Source organism: Corvus moneduloides, chromosome 1 (assembly GCF_009650955.1).
Source record: "Corvus moneduloides isolate bCorMon1 chromosome 1, bCorMon1.pri, whole genome shotgun sequence".
Classification (NCBI taxonomy): domain Eukaryota; kingdom Metazoa; phylum Chordata; class Aves; order Passeriformes; family Corvidae; genus Corvus; species Corvus moneduloides.
The window spans coordinates 155,155,297-155,181,882 of NC_045476.1; the positions used below are offsets into that span (position 1 = coordinate 155,155,297).

The 26,586-nt window shown below is 43.0% G+C and overlaps 2 protein-coding genes and 1 long non-coding RNA gene across 3 annotated transcripts in view; 2 read left to right on the forward strand and 1 right to left on the reverse strand.

The window, feature by feature from the left end:
- Window positions 1-12,022, forward strand: part of NSMCE2 (NSE2 (MMS21) homolog, SMC5-SMC6 complex SUMO ligase) — a 132,900-nt gene extending 120,878 nt beyond the window's left edge. The window contains exons 5-7 of the mRNA XM_032133170.1: window positions 7,884-7,969; window positions 8,308-8,414; window positions 11,607-12,022. Coding sequence (XP_031989061.1) covers window positions 7,884-7,969; window positions 8,308-8,414; window positions 11,607-11,727 — 314 coding nt within the window. The 3' untranslated portion in view covers window positions 11,728-12,022. The remainder of the gene's footprint in view (window positions 1-7,883; window positions 7,970-8,307; window positions 8,415-11,606) is intronic.
- Window positions 12,023-16,113: 4,091 nt separating this feature from the next.
- Window positions 16,114-22,035, reverse strand: LOC116455368. The gene is made up of 3 exons (XR_004244370.1): window positions 21,801-22,035; window positions 20,293-20,364; window positions 16,114-17,705 (listed from the first exon to the last, which is right to left on the reverse strand). It is a non-coding gene; the product is annotated as an uncharacterized LOC116455368 (long non-coding RNA).
- Window positions 21,206-26,560, forward strand: TRIB1 (tribbles pseudokinase 1). Its single transcript, XM_032133154.1, has 3 exons — window positions 21,206-21,635; window positions 22,031-22,323; window positions 24,341-26,560. The coding sequence occupies exons 1-3, from the start codon at window positions 21,330-21,332 to the stop codon at window positions 24,807-24,809; spliced, it is 1,068 nt and encodes a 355-aa protein (XP_031989045.1). The 5' UTR covers window positions 21,206-21,329; the 3' UTR covers window positions 24,810-26,560.
- The last annotated feature ends 26 nt before the right edge of the window (window positions 26,561-26,586 follow it).

Below are 26,586 nucleotides of genomic sequence, written 5' to 3' on the forward strand. Positions count from 1 at the left end.
ACCTGCCCGTTCTCAAAGGTGACAGAGTGCTCTTTCCTGTGCTTTCTGTGCAGTTTCAGAGCTGCTGAGTCGGTGTCATTATTGCCAATCAAAAAATCAACAGGTTAGTGTTCAGGGATTACAGCTTTATCCCTCTCACTGTATAGCTCATAAATATTCCTACCTGTGCCCCAACACATGACAAACTCCATGTGTCTGTATTCACAACTCTCCTGGCACCAGGGCACATTATTCTGAGGTGTTTTTTAATGTTTTCAGAGAGCTGTTTAGAACAGGAAAACAGTGAAGTCTTTGTCAAAAAGTTTTGTGAAGAGACAGATTGAAATGGTAATCTGAATGATAATCTTCTAGGGGTATGATCATTTGGGGTAACTGGGGGGTTTTCTGCTCACTGGTTCCATAGCAGCCTGTTGGATGGACTGCTAGGGACCACTGCTGCCTAGTGTGCTTGCCCCATCACTGCTCTTTTTGTTTTCTGTCCTTCTGTTACCCTGGAACAGTTCTGTTCAGGAGCATATTCTAGCAGAAGCTTGTTCCACCTGAAAATCCGTCACCAGTTCACCTTTTCAGAAGTGAATGTCTACAAGAATGCACAAGTGACATACTGAAATAGGCAAAGTGACTCCCAGCCACAGGGGTTACAAGAGACATGATGTTACCTTTTGTTCAGAGATGTCATAGACATGATTTCTGCTTGTAGAGAATATTTGGCATGGATTGTTCTGAGAAAATATGAGTTAAATTTACAGAATAGACCATCCAGGGACTGCTAGGGACTTGTGCATAAATGGATGGGGCTCCCCTCTGCTGTCAATACCAACAGCTGTCCTCTCACTACTCCAGCCCAGGATTAACAGTGCCTTCCTCAAGTCCAGTGTGGAAGTGGATTAGGCTAAACAGCCAAAAGGCACTCCTAGCAGAATAGGAGTGTCCACACACTGAGTTAGTGCCAAGTAGTTAATGCATTCTGTATTCACACCCTCGCTTATTTTGCAACAACTTCCCTGTGTAGGCAAGCCCTACACGTTCATGTCATTTGATGGTTAGCATTGCATCAGTGACATTCCAGATTCTGACCACAGTGTTAGTAATGGAAAGTGGTTCATCTTCTAATGAAATGGTAGGCTTTTTTTTTTCCTGGTGCATCTTTTGCAACTTTTTCTTTCATGTGCCTGGAGTGAATTTCTTCATTTTTTAAATGTATGTGATACTCTTCTCATCTCTGATACATGAAATGATGCTCTCTCTCTAAGCATGGAAATTATACTGCATGAAGCAGTGATTGCTCTGCCTTTTTTCTTCTGAAGAGCAGGAGAAAGCCCAAGTAATAAAAATGTTTTTTACATATATTTGCAATTTAGTAGCTTGTGTCTGATATATTTTTTCCTCATAAGATATTCCAGTTTTCATCTTGCTTTGCTCATACTGTGGCATCCTTAGTATTGGTGCTCCATTGTCACATGCCTGGCACACTTTTATGTAGACCTAGAGCTTCCTGGTCATTTAAGCAGTCTGTTTATAAGTTTGGTTTAATTCAGCAAGTCTTTGGTGCTTAACTTGCTTCCTAAGTTTACATGTCATCGTGGGTGATAGTAGTTAAGATGGAAGAATATGACCACCTTAGGTTTTCCAGAAATAGCAGCTCCTCTGAGCTTACTGATGAGCCTTCATGACATCTTTTTAGATAATCTTCATCTCCCCCAGCAGCTTCTTCAGATTGAGTCCAGGCAGCAGCAATGAGGAAACTGCAGTTTAAAATGTCGTCCAAGGTCCTTGAAGTGTGGATTTCTCACATTTCTTTGCAATAACAGAGGGAGCAAGAAAGCTGCCTCTCTGTTTGCCTACCAGATTGTTTGAGTTATGTGGTTTATAATCAAAGATATCCTTTCTATTCTAGAGACACAGCTTCCACTGCACAACAGTCTGAATTTCCCAGAATCTAAAGGCAAAGTTGATCTCTTCTCACATTGATAAGTGTGAGTTGAAGGTTTTGCAGGGCACCTCTGGAGTTTTTGTTGGTTTTTTCCCCCTAGGATTTGAAATCACATTTTATTATTAATATATTAAACAGCAAATTTTATCTAGCTGCGTCTTTCAATCTCCTTCACTTACGTTTCTGTAAGAGTTGTCCAATAACATTTCCATCAAATCACAGTTTCTCTTAATTTTAAGGCCATTCTGGAAAACTGGCATCAAGCAGCTCTACCTAGTAGTGAAAGGGTAAAATGGGAACAGTACTTCCATTTAGAATAGTGTATTTTAAAAGACCTGTAGCTTAGTGGGACAAAATACTTTAAAATACACAAGTGCTATGAATTTGATGGCATTAAAGGAGTTTTTAGAGGATTGCTGCCTGGTGCAAGACACTATCCTTTCCTTCCCCACTATTACGTAAAGGAACTAAAAATTTGCTAATTCATTCACCTAATTTGTATTTCACTCTCCAGGAAAATAAGAGTGGCTTATATTTACAGGATTGTCATCTTGTTTTTGATTGACCAGATGCACGTCCATGTGCTTTTTACACAAGTATCTGTCAAACAGGGCACATACAAAGAACTTGGCAGTAAATTACCAGCAAGTTGCTTGGCCTGGGCAGGAGCAAGTAAATTTGCAATTGCAATCTGGAGCAACGTGTTAGAGGCCACCTTCCTTAGATCAACTTTGTATTGCAACACCAGCAAGTAATCAAATTGTAATGTACTTCAATGCAAAGCCTAGTTTGACTTGGTTGGCAAATTAAACTATCACATGCCTCTGGCAAAAGGCAGAAAGCCTTTGAACTGTTTGACTGCAGCTGTAGCTTGCACACCTTATTTTCCCTCTTAAAAATCAAATTAAACTGTAACCTGCAGCCTCTGCGGTAATTTTCAAGGAAAATTAAACTGTTGCTAATCTTTCTAGCAAAGATAACTGTCTCTAATCAAGCTGAAAGGTCCAGGCTGAAATTCCCCTCTCCAAGTTTAGACAAATTCATTGAAGGAAAACTCCAGGGCTTATTAAGCATGAAGATACTAACTCTGACTCAGGAAGTCCTTGGTCACAAATTGCTAGACTGGGAGAGTTTGCCAGGAAGGTATTACTCTCTGCTTCCCCTCTTCTTTCACTTGTCCTACAGCATTTACTGCAGATCCATCCCTCAGGAAGGACATTGGACAGTTGTTTTGGTCTGCTTCTCTGGACTGAAGGCTATCCCAAATTCAGAGCAGCGATGGGCATGCTGACCCACTTTCAAGCATTACCCATGGTGGTCTCACAACTGGGAATTGCCATGGTCCTTCCTTTAGACTTGGCCCTGGCCCTTCCTCACCCCAAATGGCTCTGACTCTTAGAGCACAGCTTTTGGATGTGATGATGTCCTTCACCTCCCCCTTTCATTATTTTCTGTGCCCTGCTGGCAGAAACACTTGGCATCCGACTTGCCCTCATAACATTCATGTTTTTCTTGGAGCTCTCACAGATAGGATTTTTCCCAGCCTGGATGAGTTGCTGTTATTTCTATGGAGTCAGCAGTACAATAGACACTCTCGGGAGCCAAGACCTTGTCTGTCTGGTGGCTCAGGCTTACAAAGACTCAATCCCACATGCTTAACGTTACCCTTTGATACCCAGGATTAGTGTCTGACTGTGGCAGGTGAGAAGGCAGAACAGCCCAGCACAAAAGGAAAGAAGTCAACTGAATTTACATTGCAAGATGTACTCACTGAGAATCAGGTTAGAGAAACAGAAATTGGGGAGAGGGCATTGCTGACACTGGGAGCAGTGAGCAGACAGTAGTCTCTTGGTTGTAGAAATAACAATGGCAATGGAGAGGATCTTTCCTCTCCTGTTTTTTTTAACATGTGTATTATCTATGCTTAGTATCATTCACAATTCAGCAGTTAATGTCTCTGCACTATGGTTTTCCTATTTTTAAAAGTTGGCCTAAAAGTTCTCAGTCTCTCTCAGCAGAGTAAGTAAAAACTGAGCTAAGGCATGTTAGTCACAATATTATCAAGAGATGAAAGTGATAGAGATATAAATTAATACCAGCTTTTAATTAAAATTGAATAAGTAAAAAAAACAGTTGGCAGTTGCAAAATTCATTATGATATGTTACCAAAAATAGATATCTTTATAAGAATGCAGTTTCATTGCAACAGCTGTAAACATCATTGCTGGGATAGCCAGATAGAAAATGTGTTACTAATACTCATAACATGTTTCAGTTGGCTGGAATGGAAAACTAGAAACTGTTAAGGCACTTAAAATGTGATCTCTCAGACTACCAAAATAGAGTATGCACTTCTGTTACTTAAGACAACATCTCAATTTCGGGAACAATAACTTAGTGTTTTCTGCATCTGGTTTTAATTTGCGAGGAAAATTCAATTTTTTAAAAATATAACCTAAACTTAGCTGAAATATGTATGATTCAGTATTTTTATTTCTTTCTGTAGAATAGTCAGGCTTGCAATTTAGATCCTCCAAATTTTTATACATTTCATTTGGTAAAAAAATCCCTTTGACCTTAATGAAAACATCTTCCAATATGAGTCTACAGATAGATGTAGATCTACAGTTTAGAGCATCTTAGTGACCAGTTTAGGATGTATATGTGTCTTGTGTAATCTCTGCAAAATTTACTGTTATTGAAAAAAGTTACTTTCTTTTCTTCTCCTGTAATGTAGAACATCAAGCAATAACAACAAATCTGTGGGTGGTTTATCTGATTTATGCTAATTTGTTATTGACATGCTTGAGGTATTGCTTGCATCATCCCCGTCTTGCATATTTGTTTTAAAAAATACTAGCTGCTTATGAAAAGGAAATACTTTAAATAATGATTCATTTGGACAGTGATCACATCTAGAAGCCAGGGCCCCACTATGATAGACTGTATACAAAATCATTGCAAATGAAGTGCAAGCTGAAGTATTTAAGATAAGCTTGCAGCAAGAGGACAGTTTGAATCCAAGAAGATTAATATACTCCACCTACAAGGACTAGGTCTCAACTCAAGAAATTTCAACCTTTAAATGAGGCATCTGAATCACCTCCAAAGCCAGTATGGGAAAAAAATTACCCCAGCCTGGGATTTAGCTCACATAATTTTGAGACCTGAGGCCTTCAGGGGCAGCTCAAGCACCAGTACCCAAGCTTGAGCTCATATTTTTGAACTTGGATGCTTCACCACAGTCTGCTAAATTTTTGTGTCTGTACCTAAGTAAGCATACACAGAAGTGATGAGCAAAGTCAGAAGGTGCTGCACAGGTGAATACTCTTCCAGAAAAAGCCACTTACATGCATAACTTACAGTGTTGGGCTTGAGAAGTAAAGTCACAGGCACAAGCCCCACATTTTAAAACTTCAGCCACCTTCCTTGGTACCTACATATTGATTTTTTTAAAAAATCATCTTTTGTAAGCAATTGCATGTCCTAGATCTTGCTATTACTGATTCTTTCTAATGTCATTGACTGACGTTATGCCCTGGTACACTGGAATTACATGCCAAGTTCATGGGTTGAAACAAAGTACAACATAGAAAAATTAGATGTTTTCCACAGGAAAGATTAGAGCTGCAGTATGTCAAAATTTGCAGATACATGAATTTAAGGACATTCTGAATCTCTTGTTCTTTGTTGTCATTACTTACAGAAAAAAAAAATCACTATGATATTTAAGTAAAACAGCCCATGTCAAAGCTGCCACCTACCAATAATTTCAATATTGCTTAGCCTTGCTGTCTTAGTGGGATTTCACCCGTTGCTTTGTGTTTCAAAAGCTTAATTAAAAAACCCTTTTTCCCTCCAAAAGTTTTACTGTCTTCAACTACTGTGTGCTTATGATAGAATAAACCATATTTATGAGCAATCTAAGAATAATATGTGACAGAATTTTTTTCTGAAAACTGGTGACTAATGCAAGTGCATTTCTGGTGTCCATATCATTGCAGTTTTGGTATTTACAGTTAAATTGTGCCCACTTTTTCCTTCTGATTTGCAAGTGTTTGCCTTTGTTAAGTGGTCAGTATTTGATGAAGATATGTTAATATTCTTGGAGATCAAAGCTGTGAAACTATGATTGACATTGGACATTTGAGCTCCTTTTCCCCAGAATCCACACCCTGTTGATTGAATGAGACCTTAGTAGAAGACACAGAAATATTCTTGATGGTTGCCTGAGTATTCCCGTGGTATTCACAGGAGTAGAATCATAAGATGGTTTGGGTTGGAAGGGACCTTACAGGTCATCTAGTTCCAACCCCAGTACCTGGGTCAGAAACATTCCTGAATGCTTGGAATATTGAAATGGAAAGAAGAGCAAGCTCTTTTAAGAAGGAAGAAAAGATCTGGAAATAGGCCTGGCATACCAAGAGGTGCTGTGGTGGATCAATGGCTGCAACATCAATGCCAAGAGTCCCCTAGCCAGAGCTGTGCTGGCTCACAGGGCAGCGAGCTCAGTCTAGGTTGGGTGTGAGAGGTTTTGGTTGCTCCATGGGTGATGTCTGCTGGTATCATCCGGAAGGTGATGGTATCACACAGGCACGCAGGACTGACCATAAGTTAGGAAACACTGGTCCTTAATAGATGTGGAAGACTGAATACCAGGGATGCAAAGATTGGCTGATAGTGTGCAACAGCAGCACAGGGAACCAAGCTGAGATGTTGTAGAAAGCAAATCACGAACTAATTCTAAACTCTCTATGTTCACTTGTGTTTCTCACTCCTCCCTTGGAGTGCAGCTAGAGAGAAAAATGTTCTCTTTGCTTGGGACACCTTGAGGACTGCACCCCAGGGCCCTGCTGCAAAGGCATTGCAGAAGTACCCCAAAGGAATGGAAAGCTATGGCAAGGTGTTAAGTTTGCTGTTATTACCAGATAAGATTAAAAGATAAACAAATGCATTCAACTAAAAGCCTAGATTTACAATAACAGAGCAGACCTAGAAAATAAAACAACATGTATACATTTCATTATGGCTATACTTAGCTCCCTCTCTCTAGATAAATATATATAAATATATATATATTTGTCTCTTCGTTAGCTGCTCCTGCATCTCAGCTTTCGACTCTGGCTAATTAATTTCTGCATGGAACACTAGTTGGTGTGCCCCTGGGAGCACAGAGTTGCTTATACCTTGCTTTCTTCTTCTGGTAAAGGTGGGGGCCTGCACCTCCTCCAGCTCTAGGTGGATTTATTCTTGTTTGTCTGCCCTTCATTCCCTGGCATTGGGCCATTGGGTGTTTTCTGGGAATTGTCAGTATTTCATTCTGCCCCTCCTCCTTAAGGTTGCTTCAATAGCATTTCTATTGTCCATAACAATTTTGGCTTTTGTTTTTCACTAATTATAGTCTTATCAAAATACAGCAGCATCACTTTATAAATGATGCATTATGATAAACAGTACAAATTCCTTTTAAAGTGTATACAGTATGTACAGGCTATACAGCAAGCCCACTTACGACACTCAAACACAAACTGATATTGAGGGGAGGACTGCCAGATCTGCTCTACCTCATCCTTTCTTAGGTTTTGGGGACTCATCTGTGTGTTTCTGGGCTTTGGTGAAGTTGAATAGTAAATACCAAAGGTTATGCATATCTTCAGGCCAGACTACTCTCCTTCCCAGCCTTTCTTTCTAGCATTGGCTGTTCATAGCCACACAAAACCACAAAGTGGTTACAATATAAAAATCCACATTTTCTACAAGACATTATCGTACAGTATTTTTTGCAGTCTTGTTCATGGACTGGTGCAGAAATGTGCTGTGGCATTTTATATATCACTGTGAGATAGTCCTTGGCAAATGTTGGATTTTATTAGCTTATTTTAAGTATTGGCAATCTATGTTAAATATGAAATAATTTTTTTTTCTTTTTTTCCATTCTACTTTGTCATAGATCATGGTAATGACACCATTGAAGAAATTGATGAAGATATAGCTGTGACTCGGAGTCAGATGAACTTTATTTGTCCCATTACCCAGGTATGTATCACTGCTACAGTAACTAATAAGGAAATAGTTATTTCATATTCTTCATTGGTTTTTTATTACAAATATGCAGTACCTGTTAAGCAACAATATATTTAACAACAAAATAGTATAAATTTTAAGCATTATCAGAGAAGAACATTGTTGCTTGGGAAAAAAACCCATGTAAGTAGGAATGCATCTTACCATGCAGGACCTCATCCTGTTAATTCCATACATGGAATGCCATGTATGAATGGCAAACACACTTCCCATTGTTTCACATAAAATCTCAGAAGCAGCATTTTCATGGGCATTATCCATTCCTTTAAATCAATTCTTACTGAATACAGATGACAATGAAGAGGCCAGTGCGAAACAAAGTCTGTGGACATAGTTATGAAGAAGATGCTATTCTAGAAATGATCCAGACTCAAAAGCAGAAAAAGAAAAACGTCCGGTAAGTGAAAAAGAATGTGTGGAAAAGCTGTTTGCTTTGCTGTGTAAGTGGAATTTTACTCCACTTGTTCTAGGAAATGTATTTGGATTGGCAAGGCTGCAGGAAGTAAAACCTCAGTGTCTGCCCAAGTCTCCTCATTAGTACTAGACACATGAAGGAGCTTTTCTTTTTAATGAAAACAATGTGTAAGGAAATATTCAGGAATTGTGTGGGTAAGTTACAGCTACTTGTAACTGCACAACAGAAGTAAGATTTCATATAGCCATGACCAACAAAGAGAGACTTCAGTTTCCTAAAATCTAGTTGTTGATTTTGTTCCCACTGCTTATGTAGCAAGCCCTGAAGTTAATGAAAAAAAATTTCCTCCATGCACCTTTTTTTGCAGTTATATTCCAATACAGCTAAGAAATATGAAAACAACTGAGTGTTAAAGTGAGAAATAATAAACCACAAAATTTTAGGTAGAACAGAATTTAAGAATGTGATCAGATAGTGCAGTTCAGTTTCTACTGTGATGCAGTTAAATAATTCTTTCCTTATATCACGAAAGCAGTCTGTCACTTTTCCACATGGGACATATTTTTTTGAATGAAAAGATGTAACAGCTGAATTTTTAAACCTCAAATTCTTCACAGTAAATTTGAAAATTAGAATGATCTCAAGAAAAAATTAAAAAAAAAAGATGAAAAAGAGAAGAGGCTCGAACACTAACGCTTTTTAGAGCAAGTTGAGAGGACATAATTTCATCATTGATTTCACATTTGTTTTTACACCATTTATGCTAGAGCCTCATGTTCTGGGGCTGATGATTTCATGGAAACTTACCAGTTGTGGGCTTTTTAATAAATGTGCAGTTTTCTCAGGAAGGTCTGTCAGGGACCAGCAACCTGATTTCCCTAAAGATAATGCCACAGGCAGCTTATTTCCTCCGTCTGTTGCTCTAGCATTTCTCTTAGGCTCTACACAGTCCTCCTTGGGGATTACAAAAGTGGAGCAGGAGGTTTTATTCCATGCTCCTTCCCTGCTACAGGAAAGCACTGCTATAAAACCAAGCATCAGCTGGGAAACCCAGCCACTACCTCAGTGTCAAGACAGCTTGAAGAATAAGATGGAAGTACCTTACTTGTGTTACGAAGTGTAGGGAAAAATGTGGAATGGGTGCAATATCCTGGGAATAACAACAAAACCAGCAACATGGATGGACAGAGACTTGGCTGGAAAAATGAACAGGAGCTGGGAAATAGCTCTCAAGTTGGAGGAAAGTGAGTGTTCTGGAGGATAGGGAGAGGCTAAAAAGCATGTGCTCAGCAGCCCAAAACCATGACAAGAATACCTTCTCTGATATGGAACTGAATTTAGGATGTTCATATCTAAATATTTCTTTGTGTTGTTAAATCCATCAAAAGAATGTCAATTTAGGAGAAATTGTTGTAGTGGATCAAAAGTTTCAGCACTGCTGAAAAACAAATAGAGTCACATGAATTTTATTTTACCTTTTAAGAAATGGAAGATTAGAGAAACTCTGGAGTTAAAAAAATCTTACCAGCTGTACAACACATATAAGATCGCTTTAAATGCTATTATACCCAAATTGAAGTTATTTGTGCAGTCTGAACACTGGCAGTTCTTAATATGGAGCTTTTAGCTTGCAGCCTTACCATTTTTACAGCAGTTATTCCAGTGTGCTAGAAAAGCACACACACAGCAATGCCACAGCTTCACTGTAACTAAATTAAGAAGGACTCCTTGGTTTTCTCTGCCCAGTCTGACCAACCTACTGTAATTTTAAACTTTCTCATGAAAATGCAGTTACTTTTGAAAACCCATCATCTGCTGTGGTGGTAAGACAGGCCAGCTGTTGCAAGAAGTTCCCTATTTGATTATCCCATTCTCAAGGCATTGCTGCTGGGCTGTGCTCCTGCCAGGGATATTCCTGTGGGAGCAGGTGTCCTGGCAGAGCAGGGCATGGCTATGGGATCCTCACCATCCTGACTCTGGAATCAGAGCTGTTGTTCACTCTGGAGACACAGAGTGGCTTTTTTCTCCAAGTCCTTCCCAGTTTGAATCCACAGGATCCCTTCAGTGCCCTGGGCAGTGCAGTGCCTGCCTGCCAGCCCGTCAGCTGACGTACACACAGCCCTGTGCTGATAGACTTGTCACACACTCCTTGAGGCAACTCTTACGTCTCTTGGTTTGCTCAGTATTTTCCACTGCCTGGAAGGACATACTAATGCTTACAGGAAATGTGGGAAGCTTTCTGAGCACTTGTTATTCATTAATCTGGCAAGCTATTGCTGTATTAAGGTGATAAATGGGAAAACTGAGGCACAGAGCAATTAAATGACTGATCTATGACAAACACAGTAAGCTGTGGACAAGTCTGGAGTAAAAGTTATGAGTACTGAGTGTAAATAAGTTCAGCACCTCAGAGAAAAGTTACTCCTATGAGAGGAAAAATTCAGGAAAAGTGTTACTTCTGACTATAGGTACCATCTGTGCATGTTTGGGCCACCGCCAAAGGAAAATGACCTTTGGTCTCTGAATATCTTTCACCCTGCTCTCTTTATCTGGCTGTTTCAAGTAGTTGTAAGACATTTTGTATTTGATTATCATCTAGAGGCTGTTAATTTGACCCCATTTCTCCTTTCTGAGCTTTCACAGCTCATAAAATGTCAGGTTGATTTTTACACCAACTAGATAGTCCGCTGAATCACCAGTCAGTTGTTGCAAGACTTATTCCCTTTTATCTGTTTCCCTAGAAAATAATTTCCCCATTTATCTGCCAGTGAAGATTATACTTCTCCATTGCAGATTAGTAAGGGAAGAGGTATTTACCTGCAGTTTGTAGAGGACTGCAAAGAGAGAAAGCAACACAGAAAGGTGTCTGTGCAGTGCTGATATCATTGCTGATGCAGGCAGCTTGTGTGCATGAAGCAAGAGAGTGATCTACAGGTGAGAGGCTCCATCTCTCGCTGTGCTCCTGCTTTCCTTCCTTCAGCTGATGATTCCCACCAGTTGAGATAGATTTATTTTTCCCACACAAAGCTAGTGAACAGGACAAGAAGTAACAAGGAACTGACAGAGAGAGTGAATCCCAGGTAAAAAAATTAGCTAGCAGATGTTATGCACAATCCTATATCTGACAAATACAATTCTTCCAATTTAATGAAGTCTCTCTTTTCTTTTTAACAGATGCCCTAAAATGGGCTGTAGCCATGTTGATGTAAAAGGATCAGATCTTGTGCTAGATGAAGCACTTAAAAGAGTGATTGACAGTCAGAACAAACAAAGCTGGTCAACACTGGACACGTGAGCTGGATATGCTACTGCCACAAAGAAAATTTGTTATTAGAGGTCTTGTGAGATAAGTTGTTGATTCTACATAGGTTGTGTAACTGATTGTTATTTGTTAAGTGTTTCATTTATAGGTAAATCATTGTTAAATGTTTCATTTATAAGCAAAATTGTAGGTCTCTACTGTAATTGAAAGCATTTTTTGAACTCGGGAATATAAGGAATTCCAGTTTAACTTGTTTGGCTTTTTTCTACCTTTCTGAATTTCTAAAAGCTTGCATTTGGTAAATAAAGCATGTTTTGCAGCATTTAAACTTGTCAATGTGCTAGTTTCTTCAGCATATTAGAGATGCAGATTCTGCCAGCATGTAATGGTGAATGTGTTGCTCTGTATTGCAGATAGTTCTGTTACTGTCTCTGGAACTACTGGGACTACTTGGAGTAGGGCACTGTGACCAAGGATTTTCAGTGCTTGGGACTATGCCCATGTTTTAACACAAACCTCAAAGATGAATTTTCAGAAAGTGTTGTACACTTATACCTTGTTTGTGGACACAGAAAACAACCACTCAGCTTTGAGGATCTTGGCCTTGTTCTTACAATTTTTGAACTCTCTGCCCTAACCTAGGCTTTTCTTTTGAAATTCAGAAGCATTTGATTCAGGCTTTTTGCATTTGGGAGTCCCAGAAGGCTTTACCTTAATATTGTAGGCTGGAAGACTACAGTTATTTACAGAGGTATTCCAATAACTAAACTGTAAATAGTACAAATATATTGTAACCATATGCCTTGGATTGAAAAGCAGTTAATCTCATTTTATATAAGATTCAGGCATCTATGCTTTTGGGCACAGATCCAGAAAAGAACTTAAACTTTGTGACACTATTTATTGCCTCAACTGATCTGAACACATCTAGCAGATAAGGCACTATATACATGAGTTAGAAATAGCCATAGGTAAAAGGAGCTGCCTTGGCAGTCAGGTGGCAATTATCTCTTGGCATATGTAAGCAGAAAATACAGGTTTCTTTGAGCTTTGGAATCCTTAGTGGGCTAGATGGTATTTTCCTATGTAATTTTTCTGAATTTACAATCTGACATTTCATGTAAAATATAGCTGAGGTACCCATATGCTAAGGTTTTCACTCTGGGTTACTGTTTGCTAACAGCTCTCCTTTCACAAACCATTATTAACTACAACTGCACTTAAGAGTACAAACCACTTCAAGCTGAAAATAGTTATTTTGTAATTGAAGAATATTAATCTGTTGATTTCATAGCTGAAAAAGAGAACTGAACCATTATTACTTGCACTGGGCTTTTGTGTTCAAAACACTTAATGGGTAATTTTCATTATGAGGTCTAACCCTCGAGGTCCATCTTTTCACAACTCAGCAGTGAGCGTGGGTGCTTCTGCCATGGAAGCCCAGCTGAAATAGCTGAAAGAGACTGGGAGTGGTTGAGCAGTATGTACTTGTTTGTATTTTTATGTGTAAAATCAGATCCTTTTAAAGACACCTCAGGTCTCAAACCTATAGTTTTTAAGGTGGTTCACCAATTTTCAGTTAAATACCACAAGGGAGGATGTTAACAGTAGCATTAAAAAAAAAAAGGGGGGGGGGCGGGAACGTCCTTTTTGTTTTATCTTTAAGTTTGTGGTTAAATTTATTCTCAGACCATTTCTAAGCAGAACAATCAGAAACAGAAACTTCCATTGGTTAAACAAGCTCTGCAGTTTCTGGCAGAGGTGCATTAACATTGTCCTCTTGGATCTAATTCAATCCCTAGTGATAACCAGCCTCCCAAGTTTTCAGATGCAAAGATTTACATACATTTTCCATGGCCACAAGTGTTGCACATCAAATTTGGTTTGTGTAGGTGTCTGGGTTGCTTGAGTGTGCCTTCCAATAACACATAACATTATAAATGGTAAATTATACCCAGATTAATTCCTGCCAACAAACTGGTGGCAGCAGGTTTGGTTTGCTACCTGTGGCATTTGTACCAGTATAGCCTTGGATTGCTGCAGTTCCTGATATGGCTCATTGCCCTCATGTTCCAGTGAGTAATGCTGTGAGGGAGATTGCTGTCTTGGTTACACCTTGTCCTACGTGAAAAAGAGAGGCTTGACCCATCATAGTGCTGCACTCAGCCTGTGTTAGCTAATCCAGAGGTAATAAGGTGAACTGCCTGCTTAAGATGATGCAGCTGGGAGAAAAAAACCCCAAACAAATCTGAAGCAACACTTTAAATGAAAAGAACAAATAGTCAAACAGTCACTTATTGCCACTCTAAGAGGAAAGGTATTTTTGGATGTTCATATTCCTGCTTCAAAATACCTTCTCTCCTTTGCTAGCTTGAGCCAGGTGGTGTCAGTGAATCAGAGAACCTGAACAGCAAGTGAAGTGCAGCCTAAGTTCTGAAATCCTTCTTGCTTTCACCTGAAAGAAATGGACTGATTTTTGGCAGCACTCACCTGCCTAGCTTTAATAACAATCACATCCGAGGTGAAGAGGCGTGCGTATTTAAATAGAGGTAGATTTCTTTCTTTTACCAGCAGAGATTTCTCTTCTCAAATATGGCCATCTTACCCAGAAAAAGACAGACACTCATTCACTTGTGACAGGGTTGCTGGTGAGAGTACTTGAGTCCCATTAGAATCAGTGATGCATCACATTGATTCAAGTGCTAGAATGAACTGCCTGTGTTTACTGAAATCAATGAAGTTCTCACCAAAACGTTTGGCATTTCTGAATTTAAACGATAACATAGCATCCAAAGAATCCTAGTATGATGAAGGATCTTTTTTTCCTTTGAACCTGGAACTTGAGCCATCCTGTTGAATTTTTCATGGTTAGTTCTCTCTTATTGGTTCTTACAAGTAATTTTCCTCCTTAAATTGGAATATTCCAGGGTTGGCGATCAGCATCCATTGCAGCTGGCACTTAACTAGGTGGAAGGACAAACTAACCTTGGCAACTGTGGAAGGCTTCTGTGCCTGTCAGCTCACCTGGTGCAAGTTAAAAACCACTACTGATTCACTGGGGTGGCTGCAGTTAATGGCAGCTCTTTGCTCTTTCACTGGCAAAGTTTGGGGTTTGTTAAGCAGTTGTGACCTCTCTGTTCCCACGCACCCCATGTTCCCCCTAAACTCCGCTCTGGAGAGAAGTAGCTTGAAAGAGTTAAAGAATAAAAATAAGTGCCTGTGATGAATAAGCTGTATGATCTGCATGATTCACAGAAGTGGAAACTCAACAGCAGTTAAACCTTCAAATCTTAATCTGCTTTGGCTATAAGATATCATATGTAAACAGGCATATGTTAACAGTTCACAGGGTAATTTGTGTCTCATTGCCTGACGTCAGAAATTTTGCAATGATATTTAAAAAAAGAAATTCAGAGGTCAGGTGTTTTTTTTTCTTTTTCTGTAAGGTGTGCTTTACAAATGCAGCAAACCTCAGCGTAGCTGAGAAGGATCTGCCACTGAAAACTGGTGAGAATCTGTCTCTGCTAGAGAAGTTTGACATAGTATTTTGAGTGATTAAAGAAATGTCTAGGCAAATACTGAATTAAAGAAAAGGCAAGAGAGAACCACATAAAACAGCTTTCAGTGGTACCCTGAGGCATGAGCCATTGACACAGCTTGCTCTCTCACTTGAACAGATTCTTCCTGTGAATTCTCCATTTTACAACTAGAGACTCTGAAATTTTCAAATCAGTGAAGCCATGACGAATAAAGATAAAAACTAATCAGGCAGGCATCTCATGGAAGATTTAGCACACTTGTGCTAAAAGGAGTGCACATTCCTCTGAATCAAGAACATATTTATCATTACTGCTCTGGAGCTGTGATCTTATTCATTCTAGAAGAATCAAAAAGTCTAAGTCAGAGTGCTCCCTTGAGAAATACCCAGAGCAAAAGCAGGGGCTGCAGGAAGTGATACTGATGACTCAACAGCCAAGGCCAACACACTGCCTTATTTTAGACAATGTCCTCTTGGATACTCATGTTTCCTCATGAGTGGCTGATGACAAAGGTTTTACCTACCTGTGGTCACAAGTACCTCATGACATTTTTCTCAGGAATAGTTCTAGTATTGTGGCCAGAACTAGCTTAGAATTAATTCACTGCACAACTAATAAAGTTTCACTGTCATTTCACATGAATCTTAATCTTCACCTTCCCTAAAAATCTGCATGTATGGTTCCTGCTGTGTCCATTAACTAAACATTTTCATAATGGATAGTGCTCTGTTATACAGTGAAAAAGATGCACTTAGAAAAGGGCTTCCTGGAATGAAAAATGTTAGAACATCCCAAGGACAGGTCTTCCTTTCTGTTACTACAGCCAAAGCCTTAAGCTGATGACTCCTCACTACAGGTACAGACTAGTACTGACTTCGAATTCCACGTCTTCCATAAATAATATTTTATTTTCTGGTCATAAAGTACTTACTGTTAATACATAATATTTCAAACACCCGACATGGTCACAGAATGCTCAGAGGAGAATCCTGTGTGTAGGTGCCAGCAGATTCTAGGCTCCTAGCCAGTAACTATAAAGAGGAAAAACATCAGATTGATTGTTAAGGAAGTAAAATTCTGGGATGGATGTACATCATCCAGTAGATGCCCATGTATGTGCTTAGCCTCTTGATGCATGAATAATCCCAGTGACTTGACAGGACTGCAGCCGTGTGCAGAAAACACAGTGTGTTTCATCATTTCAAAGCACTGCAGAAAAGGCTGTGGTGGGCTGAGAAGAGAGCCTGCCTCTCTTGCTTGTTCTGATGTTAGTCCAGACCCAAAGAAGAGCCTGAAAGCACGCACATGAATTGAATTGCATGGGAAGTTTACCAAAGGAAGTGTTTGCTTGTAAACTCAGTATGAATAGGATCTTCTCTGACCGCAAGGGAAACGGAGACACTCATTCACTGTCCGCTTGTGCAATCAACTTCTGAAGTAAAAACAGGATTTGAGGTTTAAAACCTGAACCTTCACACGTCTTTCAGGCAACAGAAGAAGCCTTCATGCTCTTTAGTTCGCAGAGGAACAAAGTCAGGAGGTGCTGCTCATAAGACTCCTTGGATTTGATAACAACAGGCTTATCAAAAGGGAATTGTTGAGAGTTCCGAGCTACAGCAGCCCTCAGAGCAGCTTTTGTGTGGGCTTGAGGGGAGACATCTGAACACCATTACATTGCACTCCTTTTGATGTCACTACGTGCTCATCATGTGTTTTATGTCTTAGCAGTGAATCTGCCGCCAAGTTCCACAGTGTCTGAGGATGGCTGTGGGTTATCACAGATGCCGTTCTGCTATAAAAAACATTACTTTTAGTTCTTTATCACCTGGCCGTATGACTACTCTTTGAGCCCCATCTGTGCAGGGTAATTCTATACACCAGTAGATTTTAGATGACATGCTGGTTTTAAATTGCTGGCTTTCAATACAGCAGGAGTTTAAGTTTCATCATATGGCTTGAGATAACTTGTAAAATAAGGATATTTATTTTTCATAATTTGCCTGATAGATTAATATTAGGCAAAATATTTGTCTGCCTTGCCTCTCTCATCTGGTAACTAAAATAATGGCTTTTTCACTTTTTCTTGTAGCAAGCAGCCAGTTTATTTATAAGTGCCCTAATCTAATAGAGATTTATTCTGTGTGTCCCATGAGACATAACTATCAAAGTTACCAGACCTGTCCCAAGCATTTGGGAAGTGGGGTATGGTTACACAATTCTCATTGCCTCTGGCTGCTCTAGTTATAAAGGGTCAGAGAACTGGAGCAACAGAAATAATTTTGTGAGCATCTAAGGAAAAGCAGCTGCTCAGATGAGTGTAAGCACTGGCTGAGGGTGAGACAGGTAGATGCTTGAAAACCACGCAACAAAAATTCCCTTAAATAAAATAACAGGAAAGGGAAGGTCCATGCCTGAACACCAGGAATTCTGGATTCTTCCATCTTCATCTCACAGATGCACTAAGCTGCTTGTCTGTTTCAAGAAAGAGAAAAAATACATGAAGAGCAATATTCACCTAGCCACAGTTCTGGCAGTTCTGTGCTGGACAAGACCCTTCCCTCTGCTAGGATGTGCCCATTCTGTGATACACATCCCACAGGCTCTTTTTTCTGCTGCAGTCCCACATCCTTGCCTAGCAGCTGGGACTCCAGGAAGTGAGGAGACAGCGAACAGTCCTGCTTGCTTTGACTGGCCTTTTCCAAGGAAGGATCTACATTTTGTAATGATTTTGCAATGTCCTTTGACTGAGAGCTCCTCAGACTTTGTTAGTATTGGGAAGATGCCTGTTGGCACACTGTTGTCCTTTGCCAAGCATGAAGACTACTGAATTGTACTTCACAAAGGTCATCTCTGCCCACCTCACAGGTACCAAGTCCCTTTGGAGCATCAGGGCTGAGTGATGGTTCCTTGTATTCTGCTGGCTCACAGCAGTTTATTTTATATGGCACTTGGATAGTGGGACTCATCCACAGAGTCAGTGTTTTATCCCAGCATGAGGTCTGTAACTGTGCGCTGATCTGTGCTCCATAGTGATTTTCAGTGCTGTCCACTGGAGATGTTTAACACTGCCCTGGTTCATTTTGAAGGGCTGTAAAGCCATTCAAGCTCAAATTCACGACAGGCACAACTGGGAATTGCCATAATAGTATTCATCATATATGCTAAGCAGGTAGACCCTGAAAAGTCTTTTTTGGGGAAGGGGGAGATGGAATGATGAAGGCTTGTGCAAGGAGTGGAAGGAAGACCCCAAAAGATAGCTTTTGATTTCAGGAGGAGACTAATGCAGGAGATAAGCTTGGATGCTTAAAAGCCAGTGGCATGACCTGCAACAAACACAAGGCTGTGTGGTAGCCCCATATTCTGCAAAAATCTAATACTGAAATGTTGCAACAGTTCTTCACAGACTTCTTCCTGGAATTCCTCCTGTTCTCATTACTGATTCCTAACCAAACCAGGCTTGCATGCAAGCACTGGCAGAGATGGGCAAGGAGGACAGGTTTCAGCCGTTTGAGAAAGAGCATGCCATGCAGGCCATCAGATACCATCCTTGGTATCTCTTTTTTTTTTTTTTTTTGGCATTTTGGGGATTGGCCAAAATTAGAAAAAGAAGAAAAGCCAAAGCGGGAATCACTTCTCTGCTCTGCATCTTGAAATTAATTTGGTGAGGATAGAGGGGAGTCTGAGTGTGGACCTTTTCTTATATTCTGTACCTGAAACATAAGACCAACTTGAGTAGTAATTTTTACTGTATGTTTAGTCATGACATTAATGCTTTGAGTACCTGACAGCATGCCAGGCATTTTGAAGAAGCAACAAAGGTTTCCTTCTCTCAAGAACTGCATCCATTTTGCAAAGACCTGGGAGATTTAAGCTTTGGTTTGTCTCAGTCATATGTAGACAGATAACTGTAGTTTATTCTATACAGTCAACTAGAAGAGGGCACCCACCAGCACTTCTGGGATAAATTCCCCAGGGGTTATATTTTCCTGGCCTTTGGGGACTGCATGCCCAGTTTCTGTGCTCCAGTTAGCAGGGCACCCATACAGAGCACAAAATTGCTGGAATCCCTGTGAGAAAAGGCTGCCCAGGCACCAGGAGAACGTGGCAGGACTGTGGGGTGCAATTCTGTGTGTACCTCCGCTCTCCTCTCACACACCAGGTGTTTTTGGGGGGAGCCAGGATGACAAGATGTGCTTTTTTCCCTTCTTCAGGACCAGTGGGTGCCATCCCCCATTTGGCTGCCAGTAGCTTGAACCAAGCACTGTGCTCAGGTGCCACTGTGTCCCCATGGCATGGACCTAGGAAGTTTTAAATGGATGGGAGGCTGGGCAGATGAAGGACACAGCTTCCAACAATGTGTGCATTAGATCCTCAGTATGGCCCTTCTCCTCAGCAGGGACAGTGATCTGACACGGGAGCTGAGAGAGGGGGATCTTTGGGAGGGTGAGGACACTGACACCTTCATTCCTGCTCACACTGCATCTCACTTCTGCGAGAGCTACAGGGGACACTGGGACACATTAATACTGCCCATGAGTACCTTTTTCCAGGTCCACTGCTATTTTGATGTGTCTGCACCCTTCCCCTGTCCCCAAAGGTACTGACACTCCCCCACACACACACCTTGTGCTATTTCAGATGTAGGAAGCAGCCCACACATGCAGCATCCTACCAGGTAAGTTCACCCAGCAGCAGCATTTCAATCATTAAACTTCCAGGAAGGGAAAAGTAAAACAAAAGGTCTGATGGATACTTGCGTGTGTTTTACCTATAAGAGGAACCAAATAAAATAGTGTGCTTTGAGGGTTGTGGTGAATCACTCAGAAACAATCTGGACGCATTAACGGAATTGTATTTCTGGGGAAAAAAAAAAAGAAATGCAGGCCCTGGGATATCCCTTTATGGCATATGCGTTTTATGTTTAAATGCATTAATGGGACTGCTATGCTATGAGTCATCCTGCACAAGAGTTTCATGTGTTTCTTAAAATACACTAGAAGTAGCTGAAGGCATGCACGGGTTTGCTGTGCAGTTATCTATCAGGAATCTGAGCAAATACCTGCACGCGTGGCATCACGGGCTTCAGAGCTGGGGGGGCCCATCCTCAGCCCTCTCTGCTGCTCGTACAGACCTGGGTAGGGGAAACCAAAACGGAATAGGAATTGATCCAACTGAGTAACAAACACAGGGTCCATGTGTTAATATTAGGGAAGCCTCAGAACTGAATTACAGAAAATTTGCATATATGTAAACAGAAAATTGGAGAGTTTCCTCCTGAAGCACTCTTGTCAAAACTACAGCTGTCTGCTTTTTTTCCAGGGATGATTTGTTGTCTGGTTTTGTCTCATTTTTTCTTCCATTTACTACAAGTCCCGGCTGCAGGTCTATTTACTTCTTTAAACCCACACTTTTGAGCCTTGTGGAGCTCTTCTGTTTGCTCCTCACAGGTCACTTCAGCTGCTGGCTGCTGCCTGGCTCTCTGAGCTATTCCTTTTTCGGACAGCAGATAGTTTTAACATGGGAAACACCCAGTGCCAAGTATTTCTGATGGTGCACATTACGTCTACGCTTATGAGCAAACGCTTATGCTCACACAACCGCGTCGTGATGCAAACCTCGGGCTGAGGAATGGTTATTTACTGATTAGTGAAAAGCAAGAACTGGGACTGGGAACCTGCAACTGTATGGACGAGAAGACTGTGGAAAGGAAGGTGGCTTCGCTTTCTCGCCACAATTATTTAAGGTCGAAGGGGATCTCCGCCGCCCCGCCCGGCCCTAGCGAGACCCGCGGCCGCTCCCCCGCCGCCCCGCCCGGCTGCGCGACAGGGCCAGGGCGCGGAGAGCAGCGGGCGGAGCGGAGCAGGCGTGTCCCAGCCTCCCTCCTCCCATTTCCGCGTGCGTCAGGGCCGGGAGGAGGAGGAGAATCACCTTTTTTTTTTTTTTTTTTTTTTAGTTTTTTTTTTAAAGCCTCCAACTACTTTAGCGCGGACTCGGCAGCAGATGGTGGACACGGCCCGAGGTTTCGGCGGGGAAAGCGAAGGGATGCGCCCAGCGCGCAGCGCCCGCCTGTAGCTCCGCGCCCGCTCCGCTCCCCCCATGAGCCGCCCCGCGTCCCTGCTGCCGGCCGCCCGCTGCCGCAGCGCCCCGGCCAAGCGCCTCCAGCCCCTGCACGACGGCCCCGCCGAGGAAGCGCCGGCCGCTAAGTGCCCTCGGCTCGCCGAATGCGGCCCCCCGGACTGCCTGAGCGCTCCCGGGTCGCCGTGTGCCCCCGCTTCTCCCGCCGGCGGCGGCGGCGCGGCGGGTCCCAGCCTGATCGCCTCCTACCTGCTGCTGCCGCTGGCCGAGCGGGAGCAGGTGTCCAGGGCGCTGAGCGTCAGCTCGGGCCGGGAGCTGCGCTGCAAGGTGAGCGGGAGCGGAGTGGGTGGGAGCGGGTCCTGGCGGCGCGTTCGAGCGCCCGGCCGGGGACAGCCCTGCCGAACATCCTCCCGCTGCTCCCCGGCTGGGAACGCCCGGCCGGCCCCCGGTGAGGTTTGCACGCGCTGAGAGCGAGCTGGGACTCCGACTTACCTCGGAGCGCCTTCCCCCCCAAAGGCTGTGGGAATGGTGGTTTGTTTTAGTTTCCCCCCCAGCCTTGCAATATAAAACGAACAGGAAGAGTCCTGGTAGCCGCTTCTGCCAGTCCTGCCGAACCCTGGCTCCCCTCCAGCTCCCTCGTCATTGTTTGGGGAGAGTTGCTACGCGAGCTGCAGCTTTCAACGCCTTTGAGAGTGAATTTGGGTTTAATTTCCTCTATACAGGTGTTCCCCCTCAAACACTACCAGGACAAGATTCGACCTTACATTCAGCTGCCGTCACACAGAAACATCACCGGGGTTGTTGAAGTCATTCTCGGGGACACCAAGGCCTATGTGTTCTTTGAAAAGGACTTTGGGGACATGCACTCCTACGTGAGGAGCTGCAAGAGGCTGCGGGAAGAGGAGGCTGCCCGGCTGTTCAAGCAGATTGTCTCCGCTGTAGCTCACTGCCACCAGTCAGCCATCGTACTTGGTGACCTCAAGCTCAGGAAATTTGTCTTCTCTAATGAAGAAAGGTAAGTGGCTGTCAGCAGCCAGCCCTGGGGTGAGTGGGGAGAGAGGAATGTCACATCCAGAGACACAAAAAGCGTCCCAGGGAGTGGAAACAGCCCTGTCAGCCGGGCATCACCTGCGAGCAATCCGCGTAGGTCCCCATCATGTGTGTGTAATAGGTCACGGATCTAACCGGTGCGCACTCCCTCTTAGTTAGATCTTGACTGACGAAAGGGAGGAAGCTGGCCGGGAGCTTCCTCTCATTCAGCAGAAGTTCGGTGAAACCCGCTGGCAGACAAAGGGATGATAGTTCGGATGCTTGTTAGCGCCAGAAGATGTCATGTGTGCCACTCATTCAGTGTCAAATGAATAAAAGGCAGAGAGGGAGAGGGGTGATGCTGAGGTGTTGTGCCGGGAAGAGGAAGCAGCCCGGCTGGGGGAGCAGGAGGTGTGAAGAACTGGAGTGCTGGCCCCTCCTTGGAAGAGTTGCCTTGTGACCCATGGGGGAGCCACAGTACTTGGGAAGGGTCTCCTTGCTGAACCACCCTGCTGATCAGGGTGATGCTGCTGTGTCCTTCGAGGCTTTTATCCCTGCTCCACTGCCGTGCTTTCCATTCCTCCTGTACCCGTGCATGTGGGCACACACAGCAGGGAAGGTGGGACGTGGTTAAATAACGCTTTGGAAATCCTGCATCAAAGAAAATCACTTTAGTAAAACTTAGCCTAAAGCATAGGTTCATAGAGGAGATCATAGAATCTAGTTGTTAAATTTAGATTAGGGAAATAATGCAGTATTCCCCTGGAGTGTTTGCTTCTCTTGCAGTGCTTCACCGCACATGGCAGAGTCAGAAATACATTTTTAATCAGCAAAATTGACTCTTGACTAGCTGCTTATCCCAAGGAATGTTAAAAAATTAAATAAAAGCTGTAATGGAGTTGTGCTTATTATCGTAAAAGTGTAAGGTGATATTAGTGATGGAGAAGAAAAGGGATTTTGTTTGTTTTGTCAAACTGGGCTAATGATTCTTCAGGATACCTTTTACGGATGTGATAAGAAAGTTAACTCGCACTGCCCCTCTGAAACAGAAACAGCCGTATGTTGACACGTAAAGCTATTCCTTTGAAGGAAACTATTGCAGCTTTTCCCTCCCATAAGAAGATGAAACATTTGTTGAAATGTTACGTTGCACACAGTCTCGCTCATTTGGAAATAACGTGTTGCACAGGCGATGTCATGTGCATCACATTTGGCAAGAAGAGGGTTAAGCAATGGCAGGCGACGCAGGCTCTCGCACAGGTGCAGTTTCAGGGCTCCCGCAGCCAATCCTGGGCCCACGGTTCTCGTTGAGTCATATTTTCCGTTTGCAGAACCAATGGGTATTTGCCGAGGTCAGGCTGAGGACAGGCTGCAGCCAACATATCTACACCCCAGCAGGCTGCCAGGCAGTGCAGAACCCTTCCAGGGCTGGCTGATGGCTTCCCTGCTGATGGAGCTCCCTTTACCCTCCAAAATAGGAGGCTGGGGTGGACCCATCCCTGCCTGGGATATGGTGGGTGCGGTGATACTCTCCAGAAAGGCAAAAATAATAAATTACAAACTAAAATGAAAAAACAAAAGCTCAGGAAAGGCAATGATCCTCACCAGTGCAGAGGGGAGCTGGGCTTTGTGGTTTGGGGAATCATGCAACTGGATGCTGTTTGCTGAAAGCCTGAACGGCACATGGTGTGGTGCCATGTCACCAATTAACCCCCTGCAGTGGCGCTGCAACTGTGTGGGTAGAAGGTGGCTTGGTGTTCCTCAAGAGCCCTCTGTGTTGTTTAAATCCTCAGTTAAAAAAGTGAGTGTCACTGAATGCTGGCGCGTCGTACACAGCAGCACTTACACATGGCCGGGAGTCTGGGCAACTTCTCTGCTGCAAGTTAAGAAGTGTTTCCTTTCTCAGTGCCAATGCAAGAGAGCATGGGGCCATGGCAGGGGCTTGCTGTGCTTGCTCATGACTGTGTGTTTCTCACCTGTGGCTTCCTCTCCTGCCTCCCTAGGACTCAGCTGCGTCTGGAGAGCCTGGAAGACACGCACATCATCAAAGGCGAAGACGATGCACTCTCAGACAAGCACGGCTGCCCAGCATACGTCAGTCCTGAGATCCTAAACACAACAGGGACTTACTCTGGAAAATCGGCAGATGTGTGGAGTTTGGGAGTGATGCTCTATACCCTGCTGGTGGGACGCTATCCCTTCCATGACTCGGACCCTAGCACTCTGTTTTCCAAAATCCGGCGTGGACAGTTCTGTATTCCTGACCACGTCTCCCCCAAAGCCCGCTGCCTCATCCGCAGCCTCCTGCGGCGGGAGCCTTCTGAAAGACTCACTGCTCCAGAGATCTTGCTTCACCCTTGGTTTGACGCAGTCTTGGAGCCTGGATATACAGACCAGGAGACGGGAACTTCAGATCAGATTGTCCCAGAATATCATGGAGACAGTGATGATATTAGTTCCTTCTTCTGCTAACCCCGAAATCTCAAAAACCTCGTCAGTTCTTACCTCCGGCGTCTTCGTAGGGCTTCATTTTTCCATGTCTGCAAACTCAGCAGCATCTTAAAGTGCCAGTATGGTCAGAAAAGTGACCTTGTCTAAATGAATGCCAACCTGGAGATCTCCACTCCCTAAGTGTACTCAGAGTTCCATCCTCTTGCTCTGCTGGTGGGTCCCACCAGCCCCGGAGAACTGTCTTGAGTCTTCTGCCTCCCGCATCTCCTCCGGTGTAACTGGTCGCATCTTGGCTGCAGAGTCCTACGTCTGGCAAGGTGTGGGATGGAAAGGCAGCTCCTTCTGCTTTCCTGCAGCAGCTGCAGAGGTGTGGAGCCCTGGCCACGATGTGTAGGGGCAGAGGGGCACAAGGTGCGCCTCTACCTAAACAAATCTGACAGAAATGGTTAAAAGGGGAATCAACTTGGCGTGCCCCAGCAGCCAGCTCACGAATCAGCTCTGTGACTGTAAGCACTCATTAATGAGGGAGGGAGATCTTCGCCCACCATGGCCAGCTCTCTGCTCGCTGCTGCTCCTCCAGCTGATCCTGCTTTCAGAGGTGTGAAGCTCCTAGATCCACCCTTAAGACAAATCACTGCTGTGGCTCTTTCTGAAGCAGAAACCAGTGGATCTCTCAGCCAGATCCCCTCCAATTCCATTCGCTGACCAGGAAAGCATTTTAAATAGACTTAAGCCTCATGTTACCACGGTGTAGCCTATATAAATTTATGCCCTCAGCGAGCTTGTCAAATAGCAGGTCTTGTTAGCTCGAGTGCCAAAATGTATCCGTTTACCAAACTGTAACACTATCAGCTGGGGCACCTTCCCCTGGAAAAGGATCTGGGGTGTCTTGTACAGTATCTGTAAACATGGCCATGTTTTCCAACCGGCTCAACTCTTAAAAATACCACATCACCTCCTCTTTCCCCTTCATCCTCCAAAAAGTTAGTCTTAAGAGTAAAATCTCCTTACACCCCTAGCTGATTATTCAGGTATGCTGTTTGCCTCCAGCCCCTCCCCCCACCTTTTTCTTTTTGTTTTGTTCTGTTTTGCATGATTATTTATAGTCTTTTCAATATGTGTGGATAATGAATATATCTAAATCATTAGCTTCCTGGGTTGGGGGTAAGTAAAGCTTAGTCTTGCCTAAAATTTCTGCTTTGTTTCACATGTGTCCAGTGGTTTATGCAGGGATGTCCATTCACCCTTAGGCAAGAGTGCGGCTTCTGAAATGGCCTTGAGGTGGGTGATGCACGTTCCCAACACCACCCAGTTTGAGTGAAGTCATTTTAAGGGTTAACCCTGGCAAGCTGCAGTCCCACCACACGTTGCGAGAATACCATGTATACCTCATGGACTGTGTACTTTGTACATACCTTATTGTTTGGGGTTTTGTTTTCTTGTTTTGTTGTACTTTGTCCTAATAAGAGGTGTCGAAGAGCAATTTAATGTGAATTAATGTTGGCAATACTAACTTGACAGAATCATGAGCATTAAGAGCAGAGCGCTCCAGCTCTCCGTTGCACTAAACCTCTCATGATTGCTTGACATTTGTATCTGTGATACAGTTTAACCCTTCTATAAAAACAGTACATTTGTATATATTGGTAGAAAATTCTGCCAGAAAAGCTAAAAACACTATGTCCAATTTGTACATATGTATATGTTTGTGGAAACCTGGATGATAAAGTCTGACTTGTAGAAAGTTTTAATAAACTTGGTTTCATAATGTTTGTCCTCATTTCTTGTGGTGTCTCAA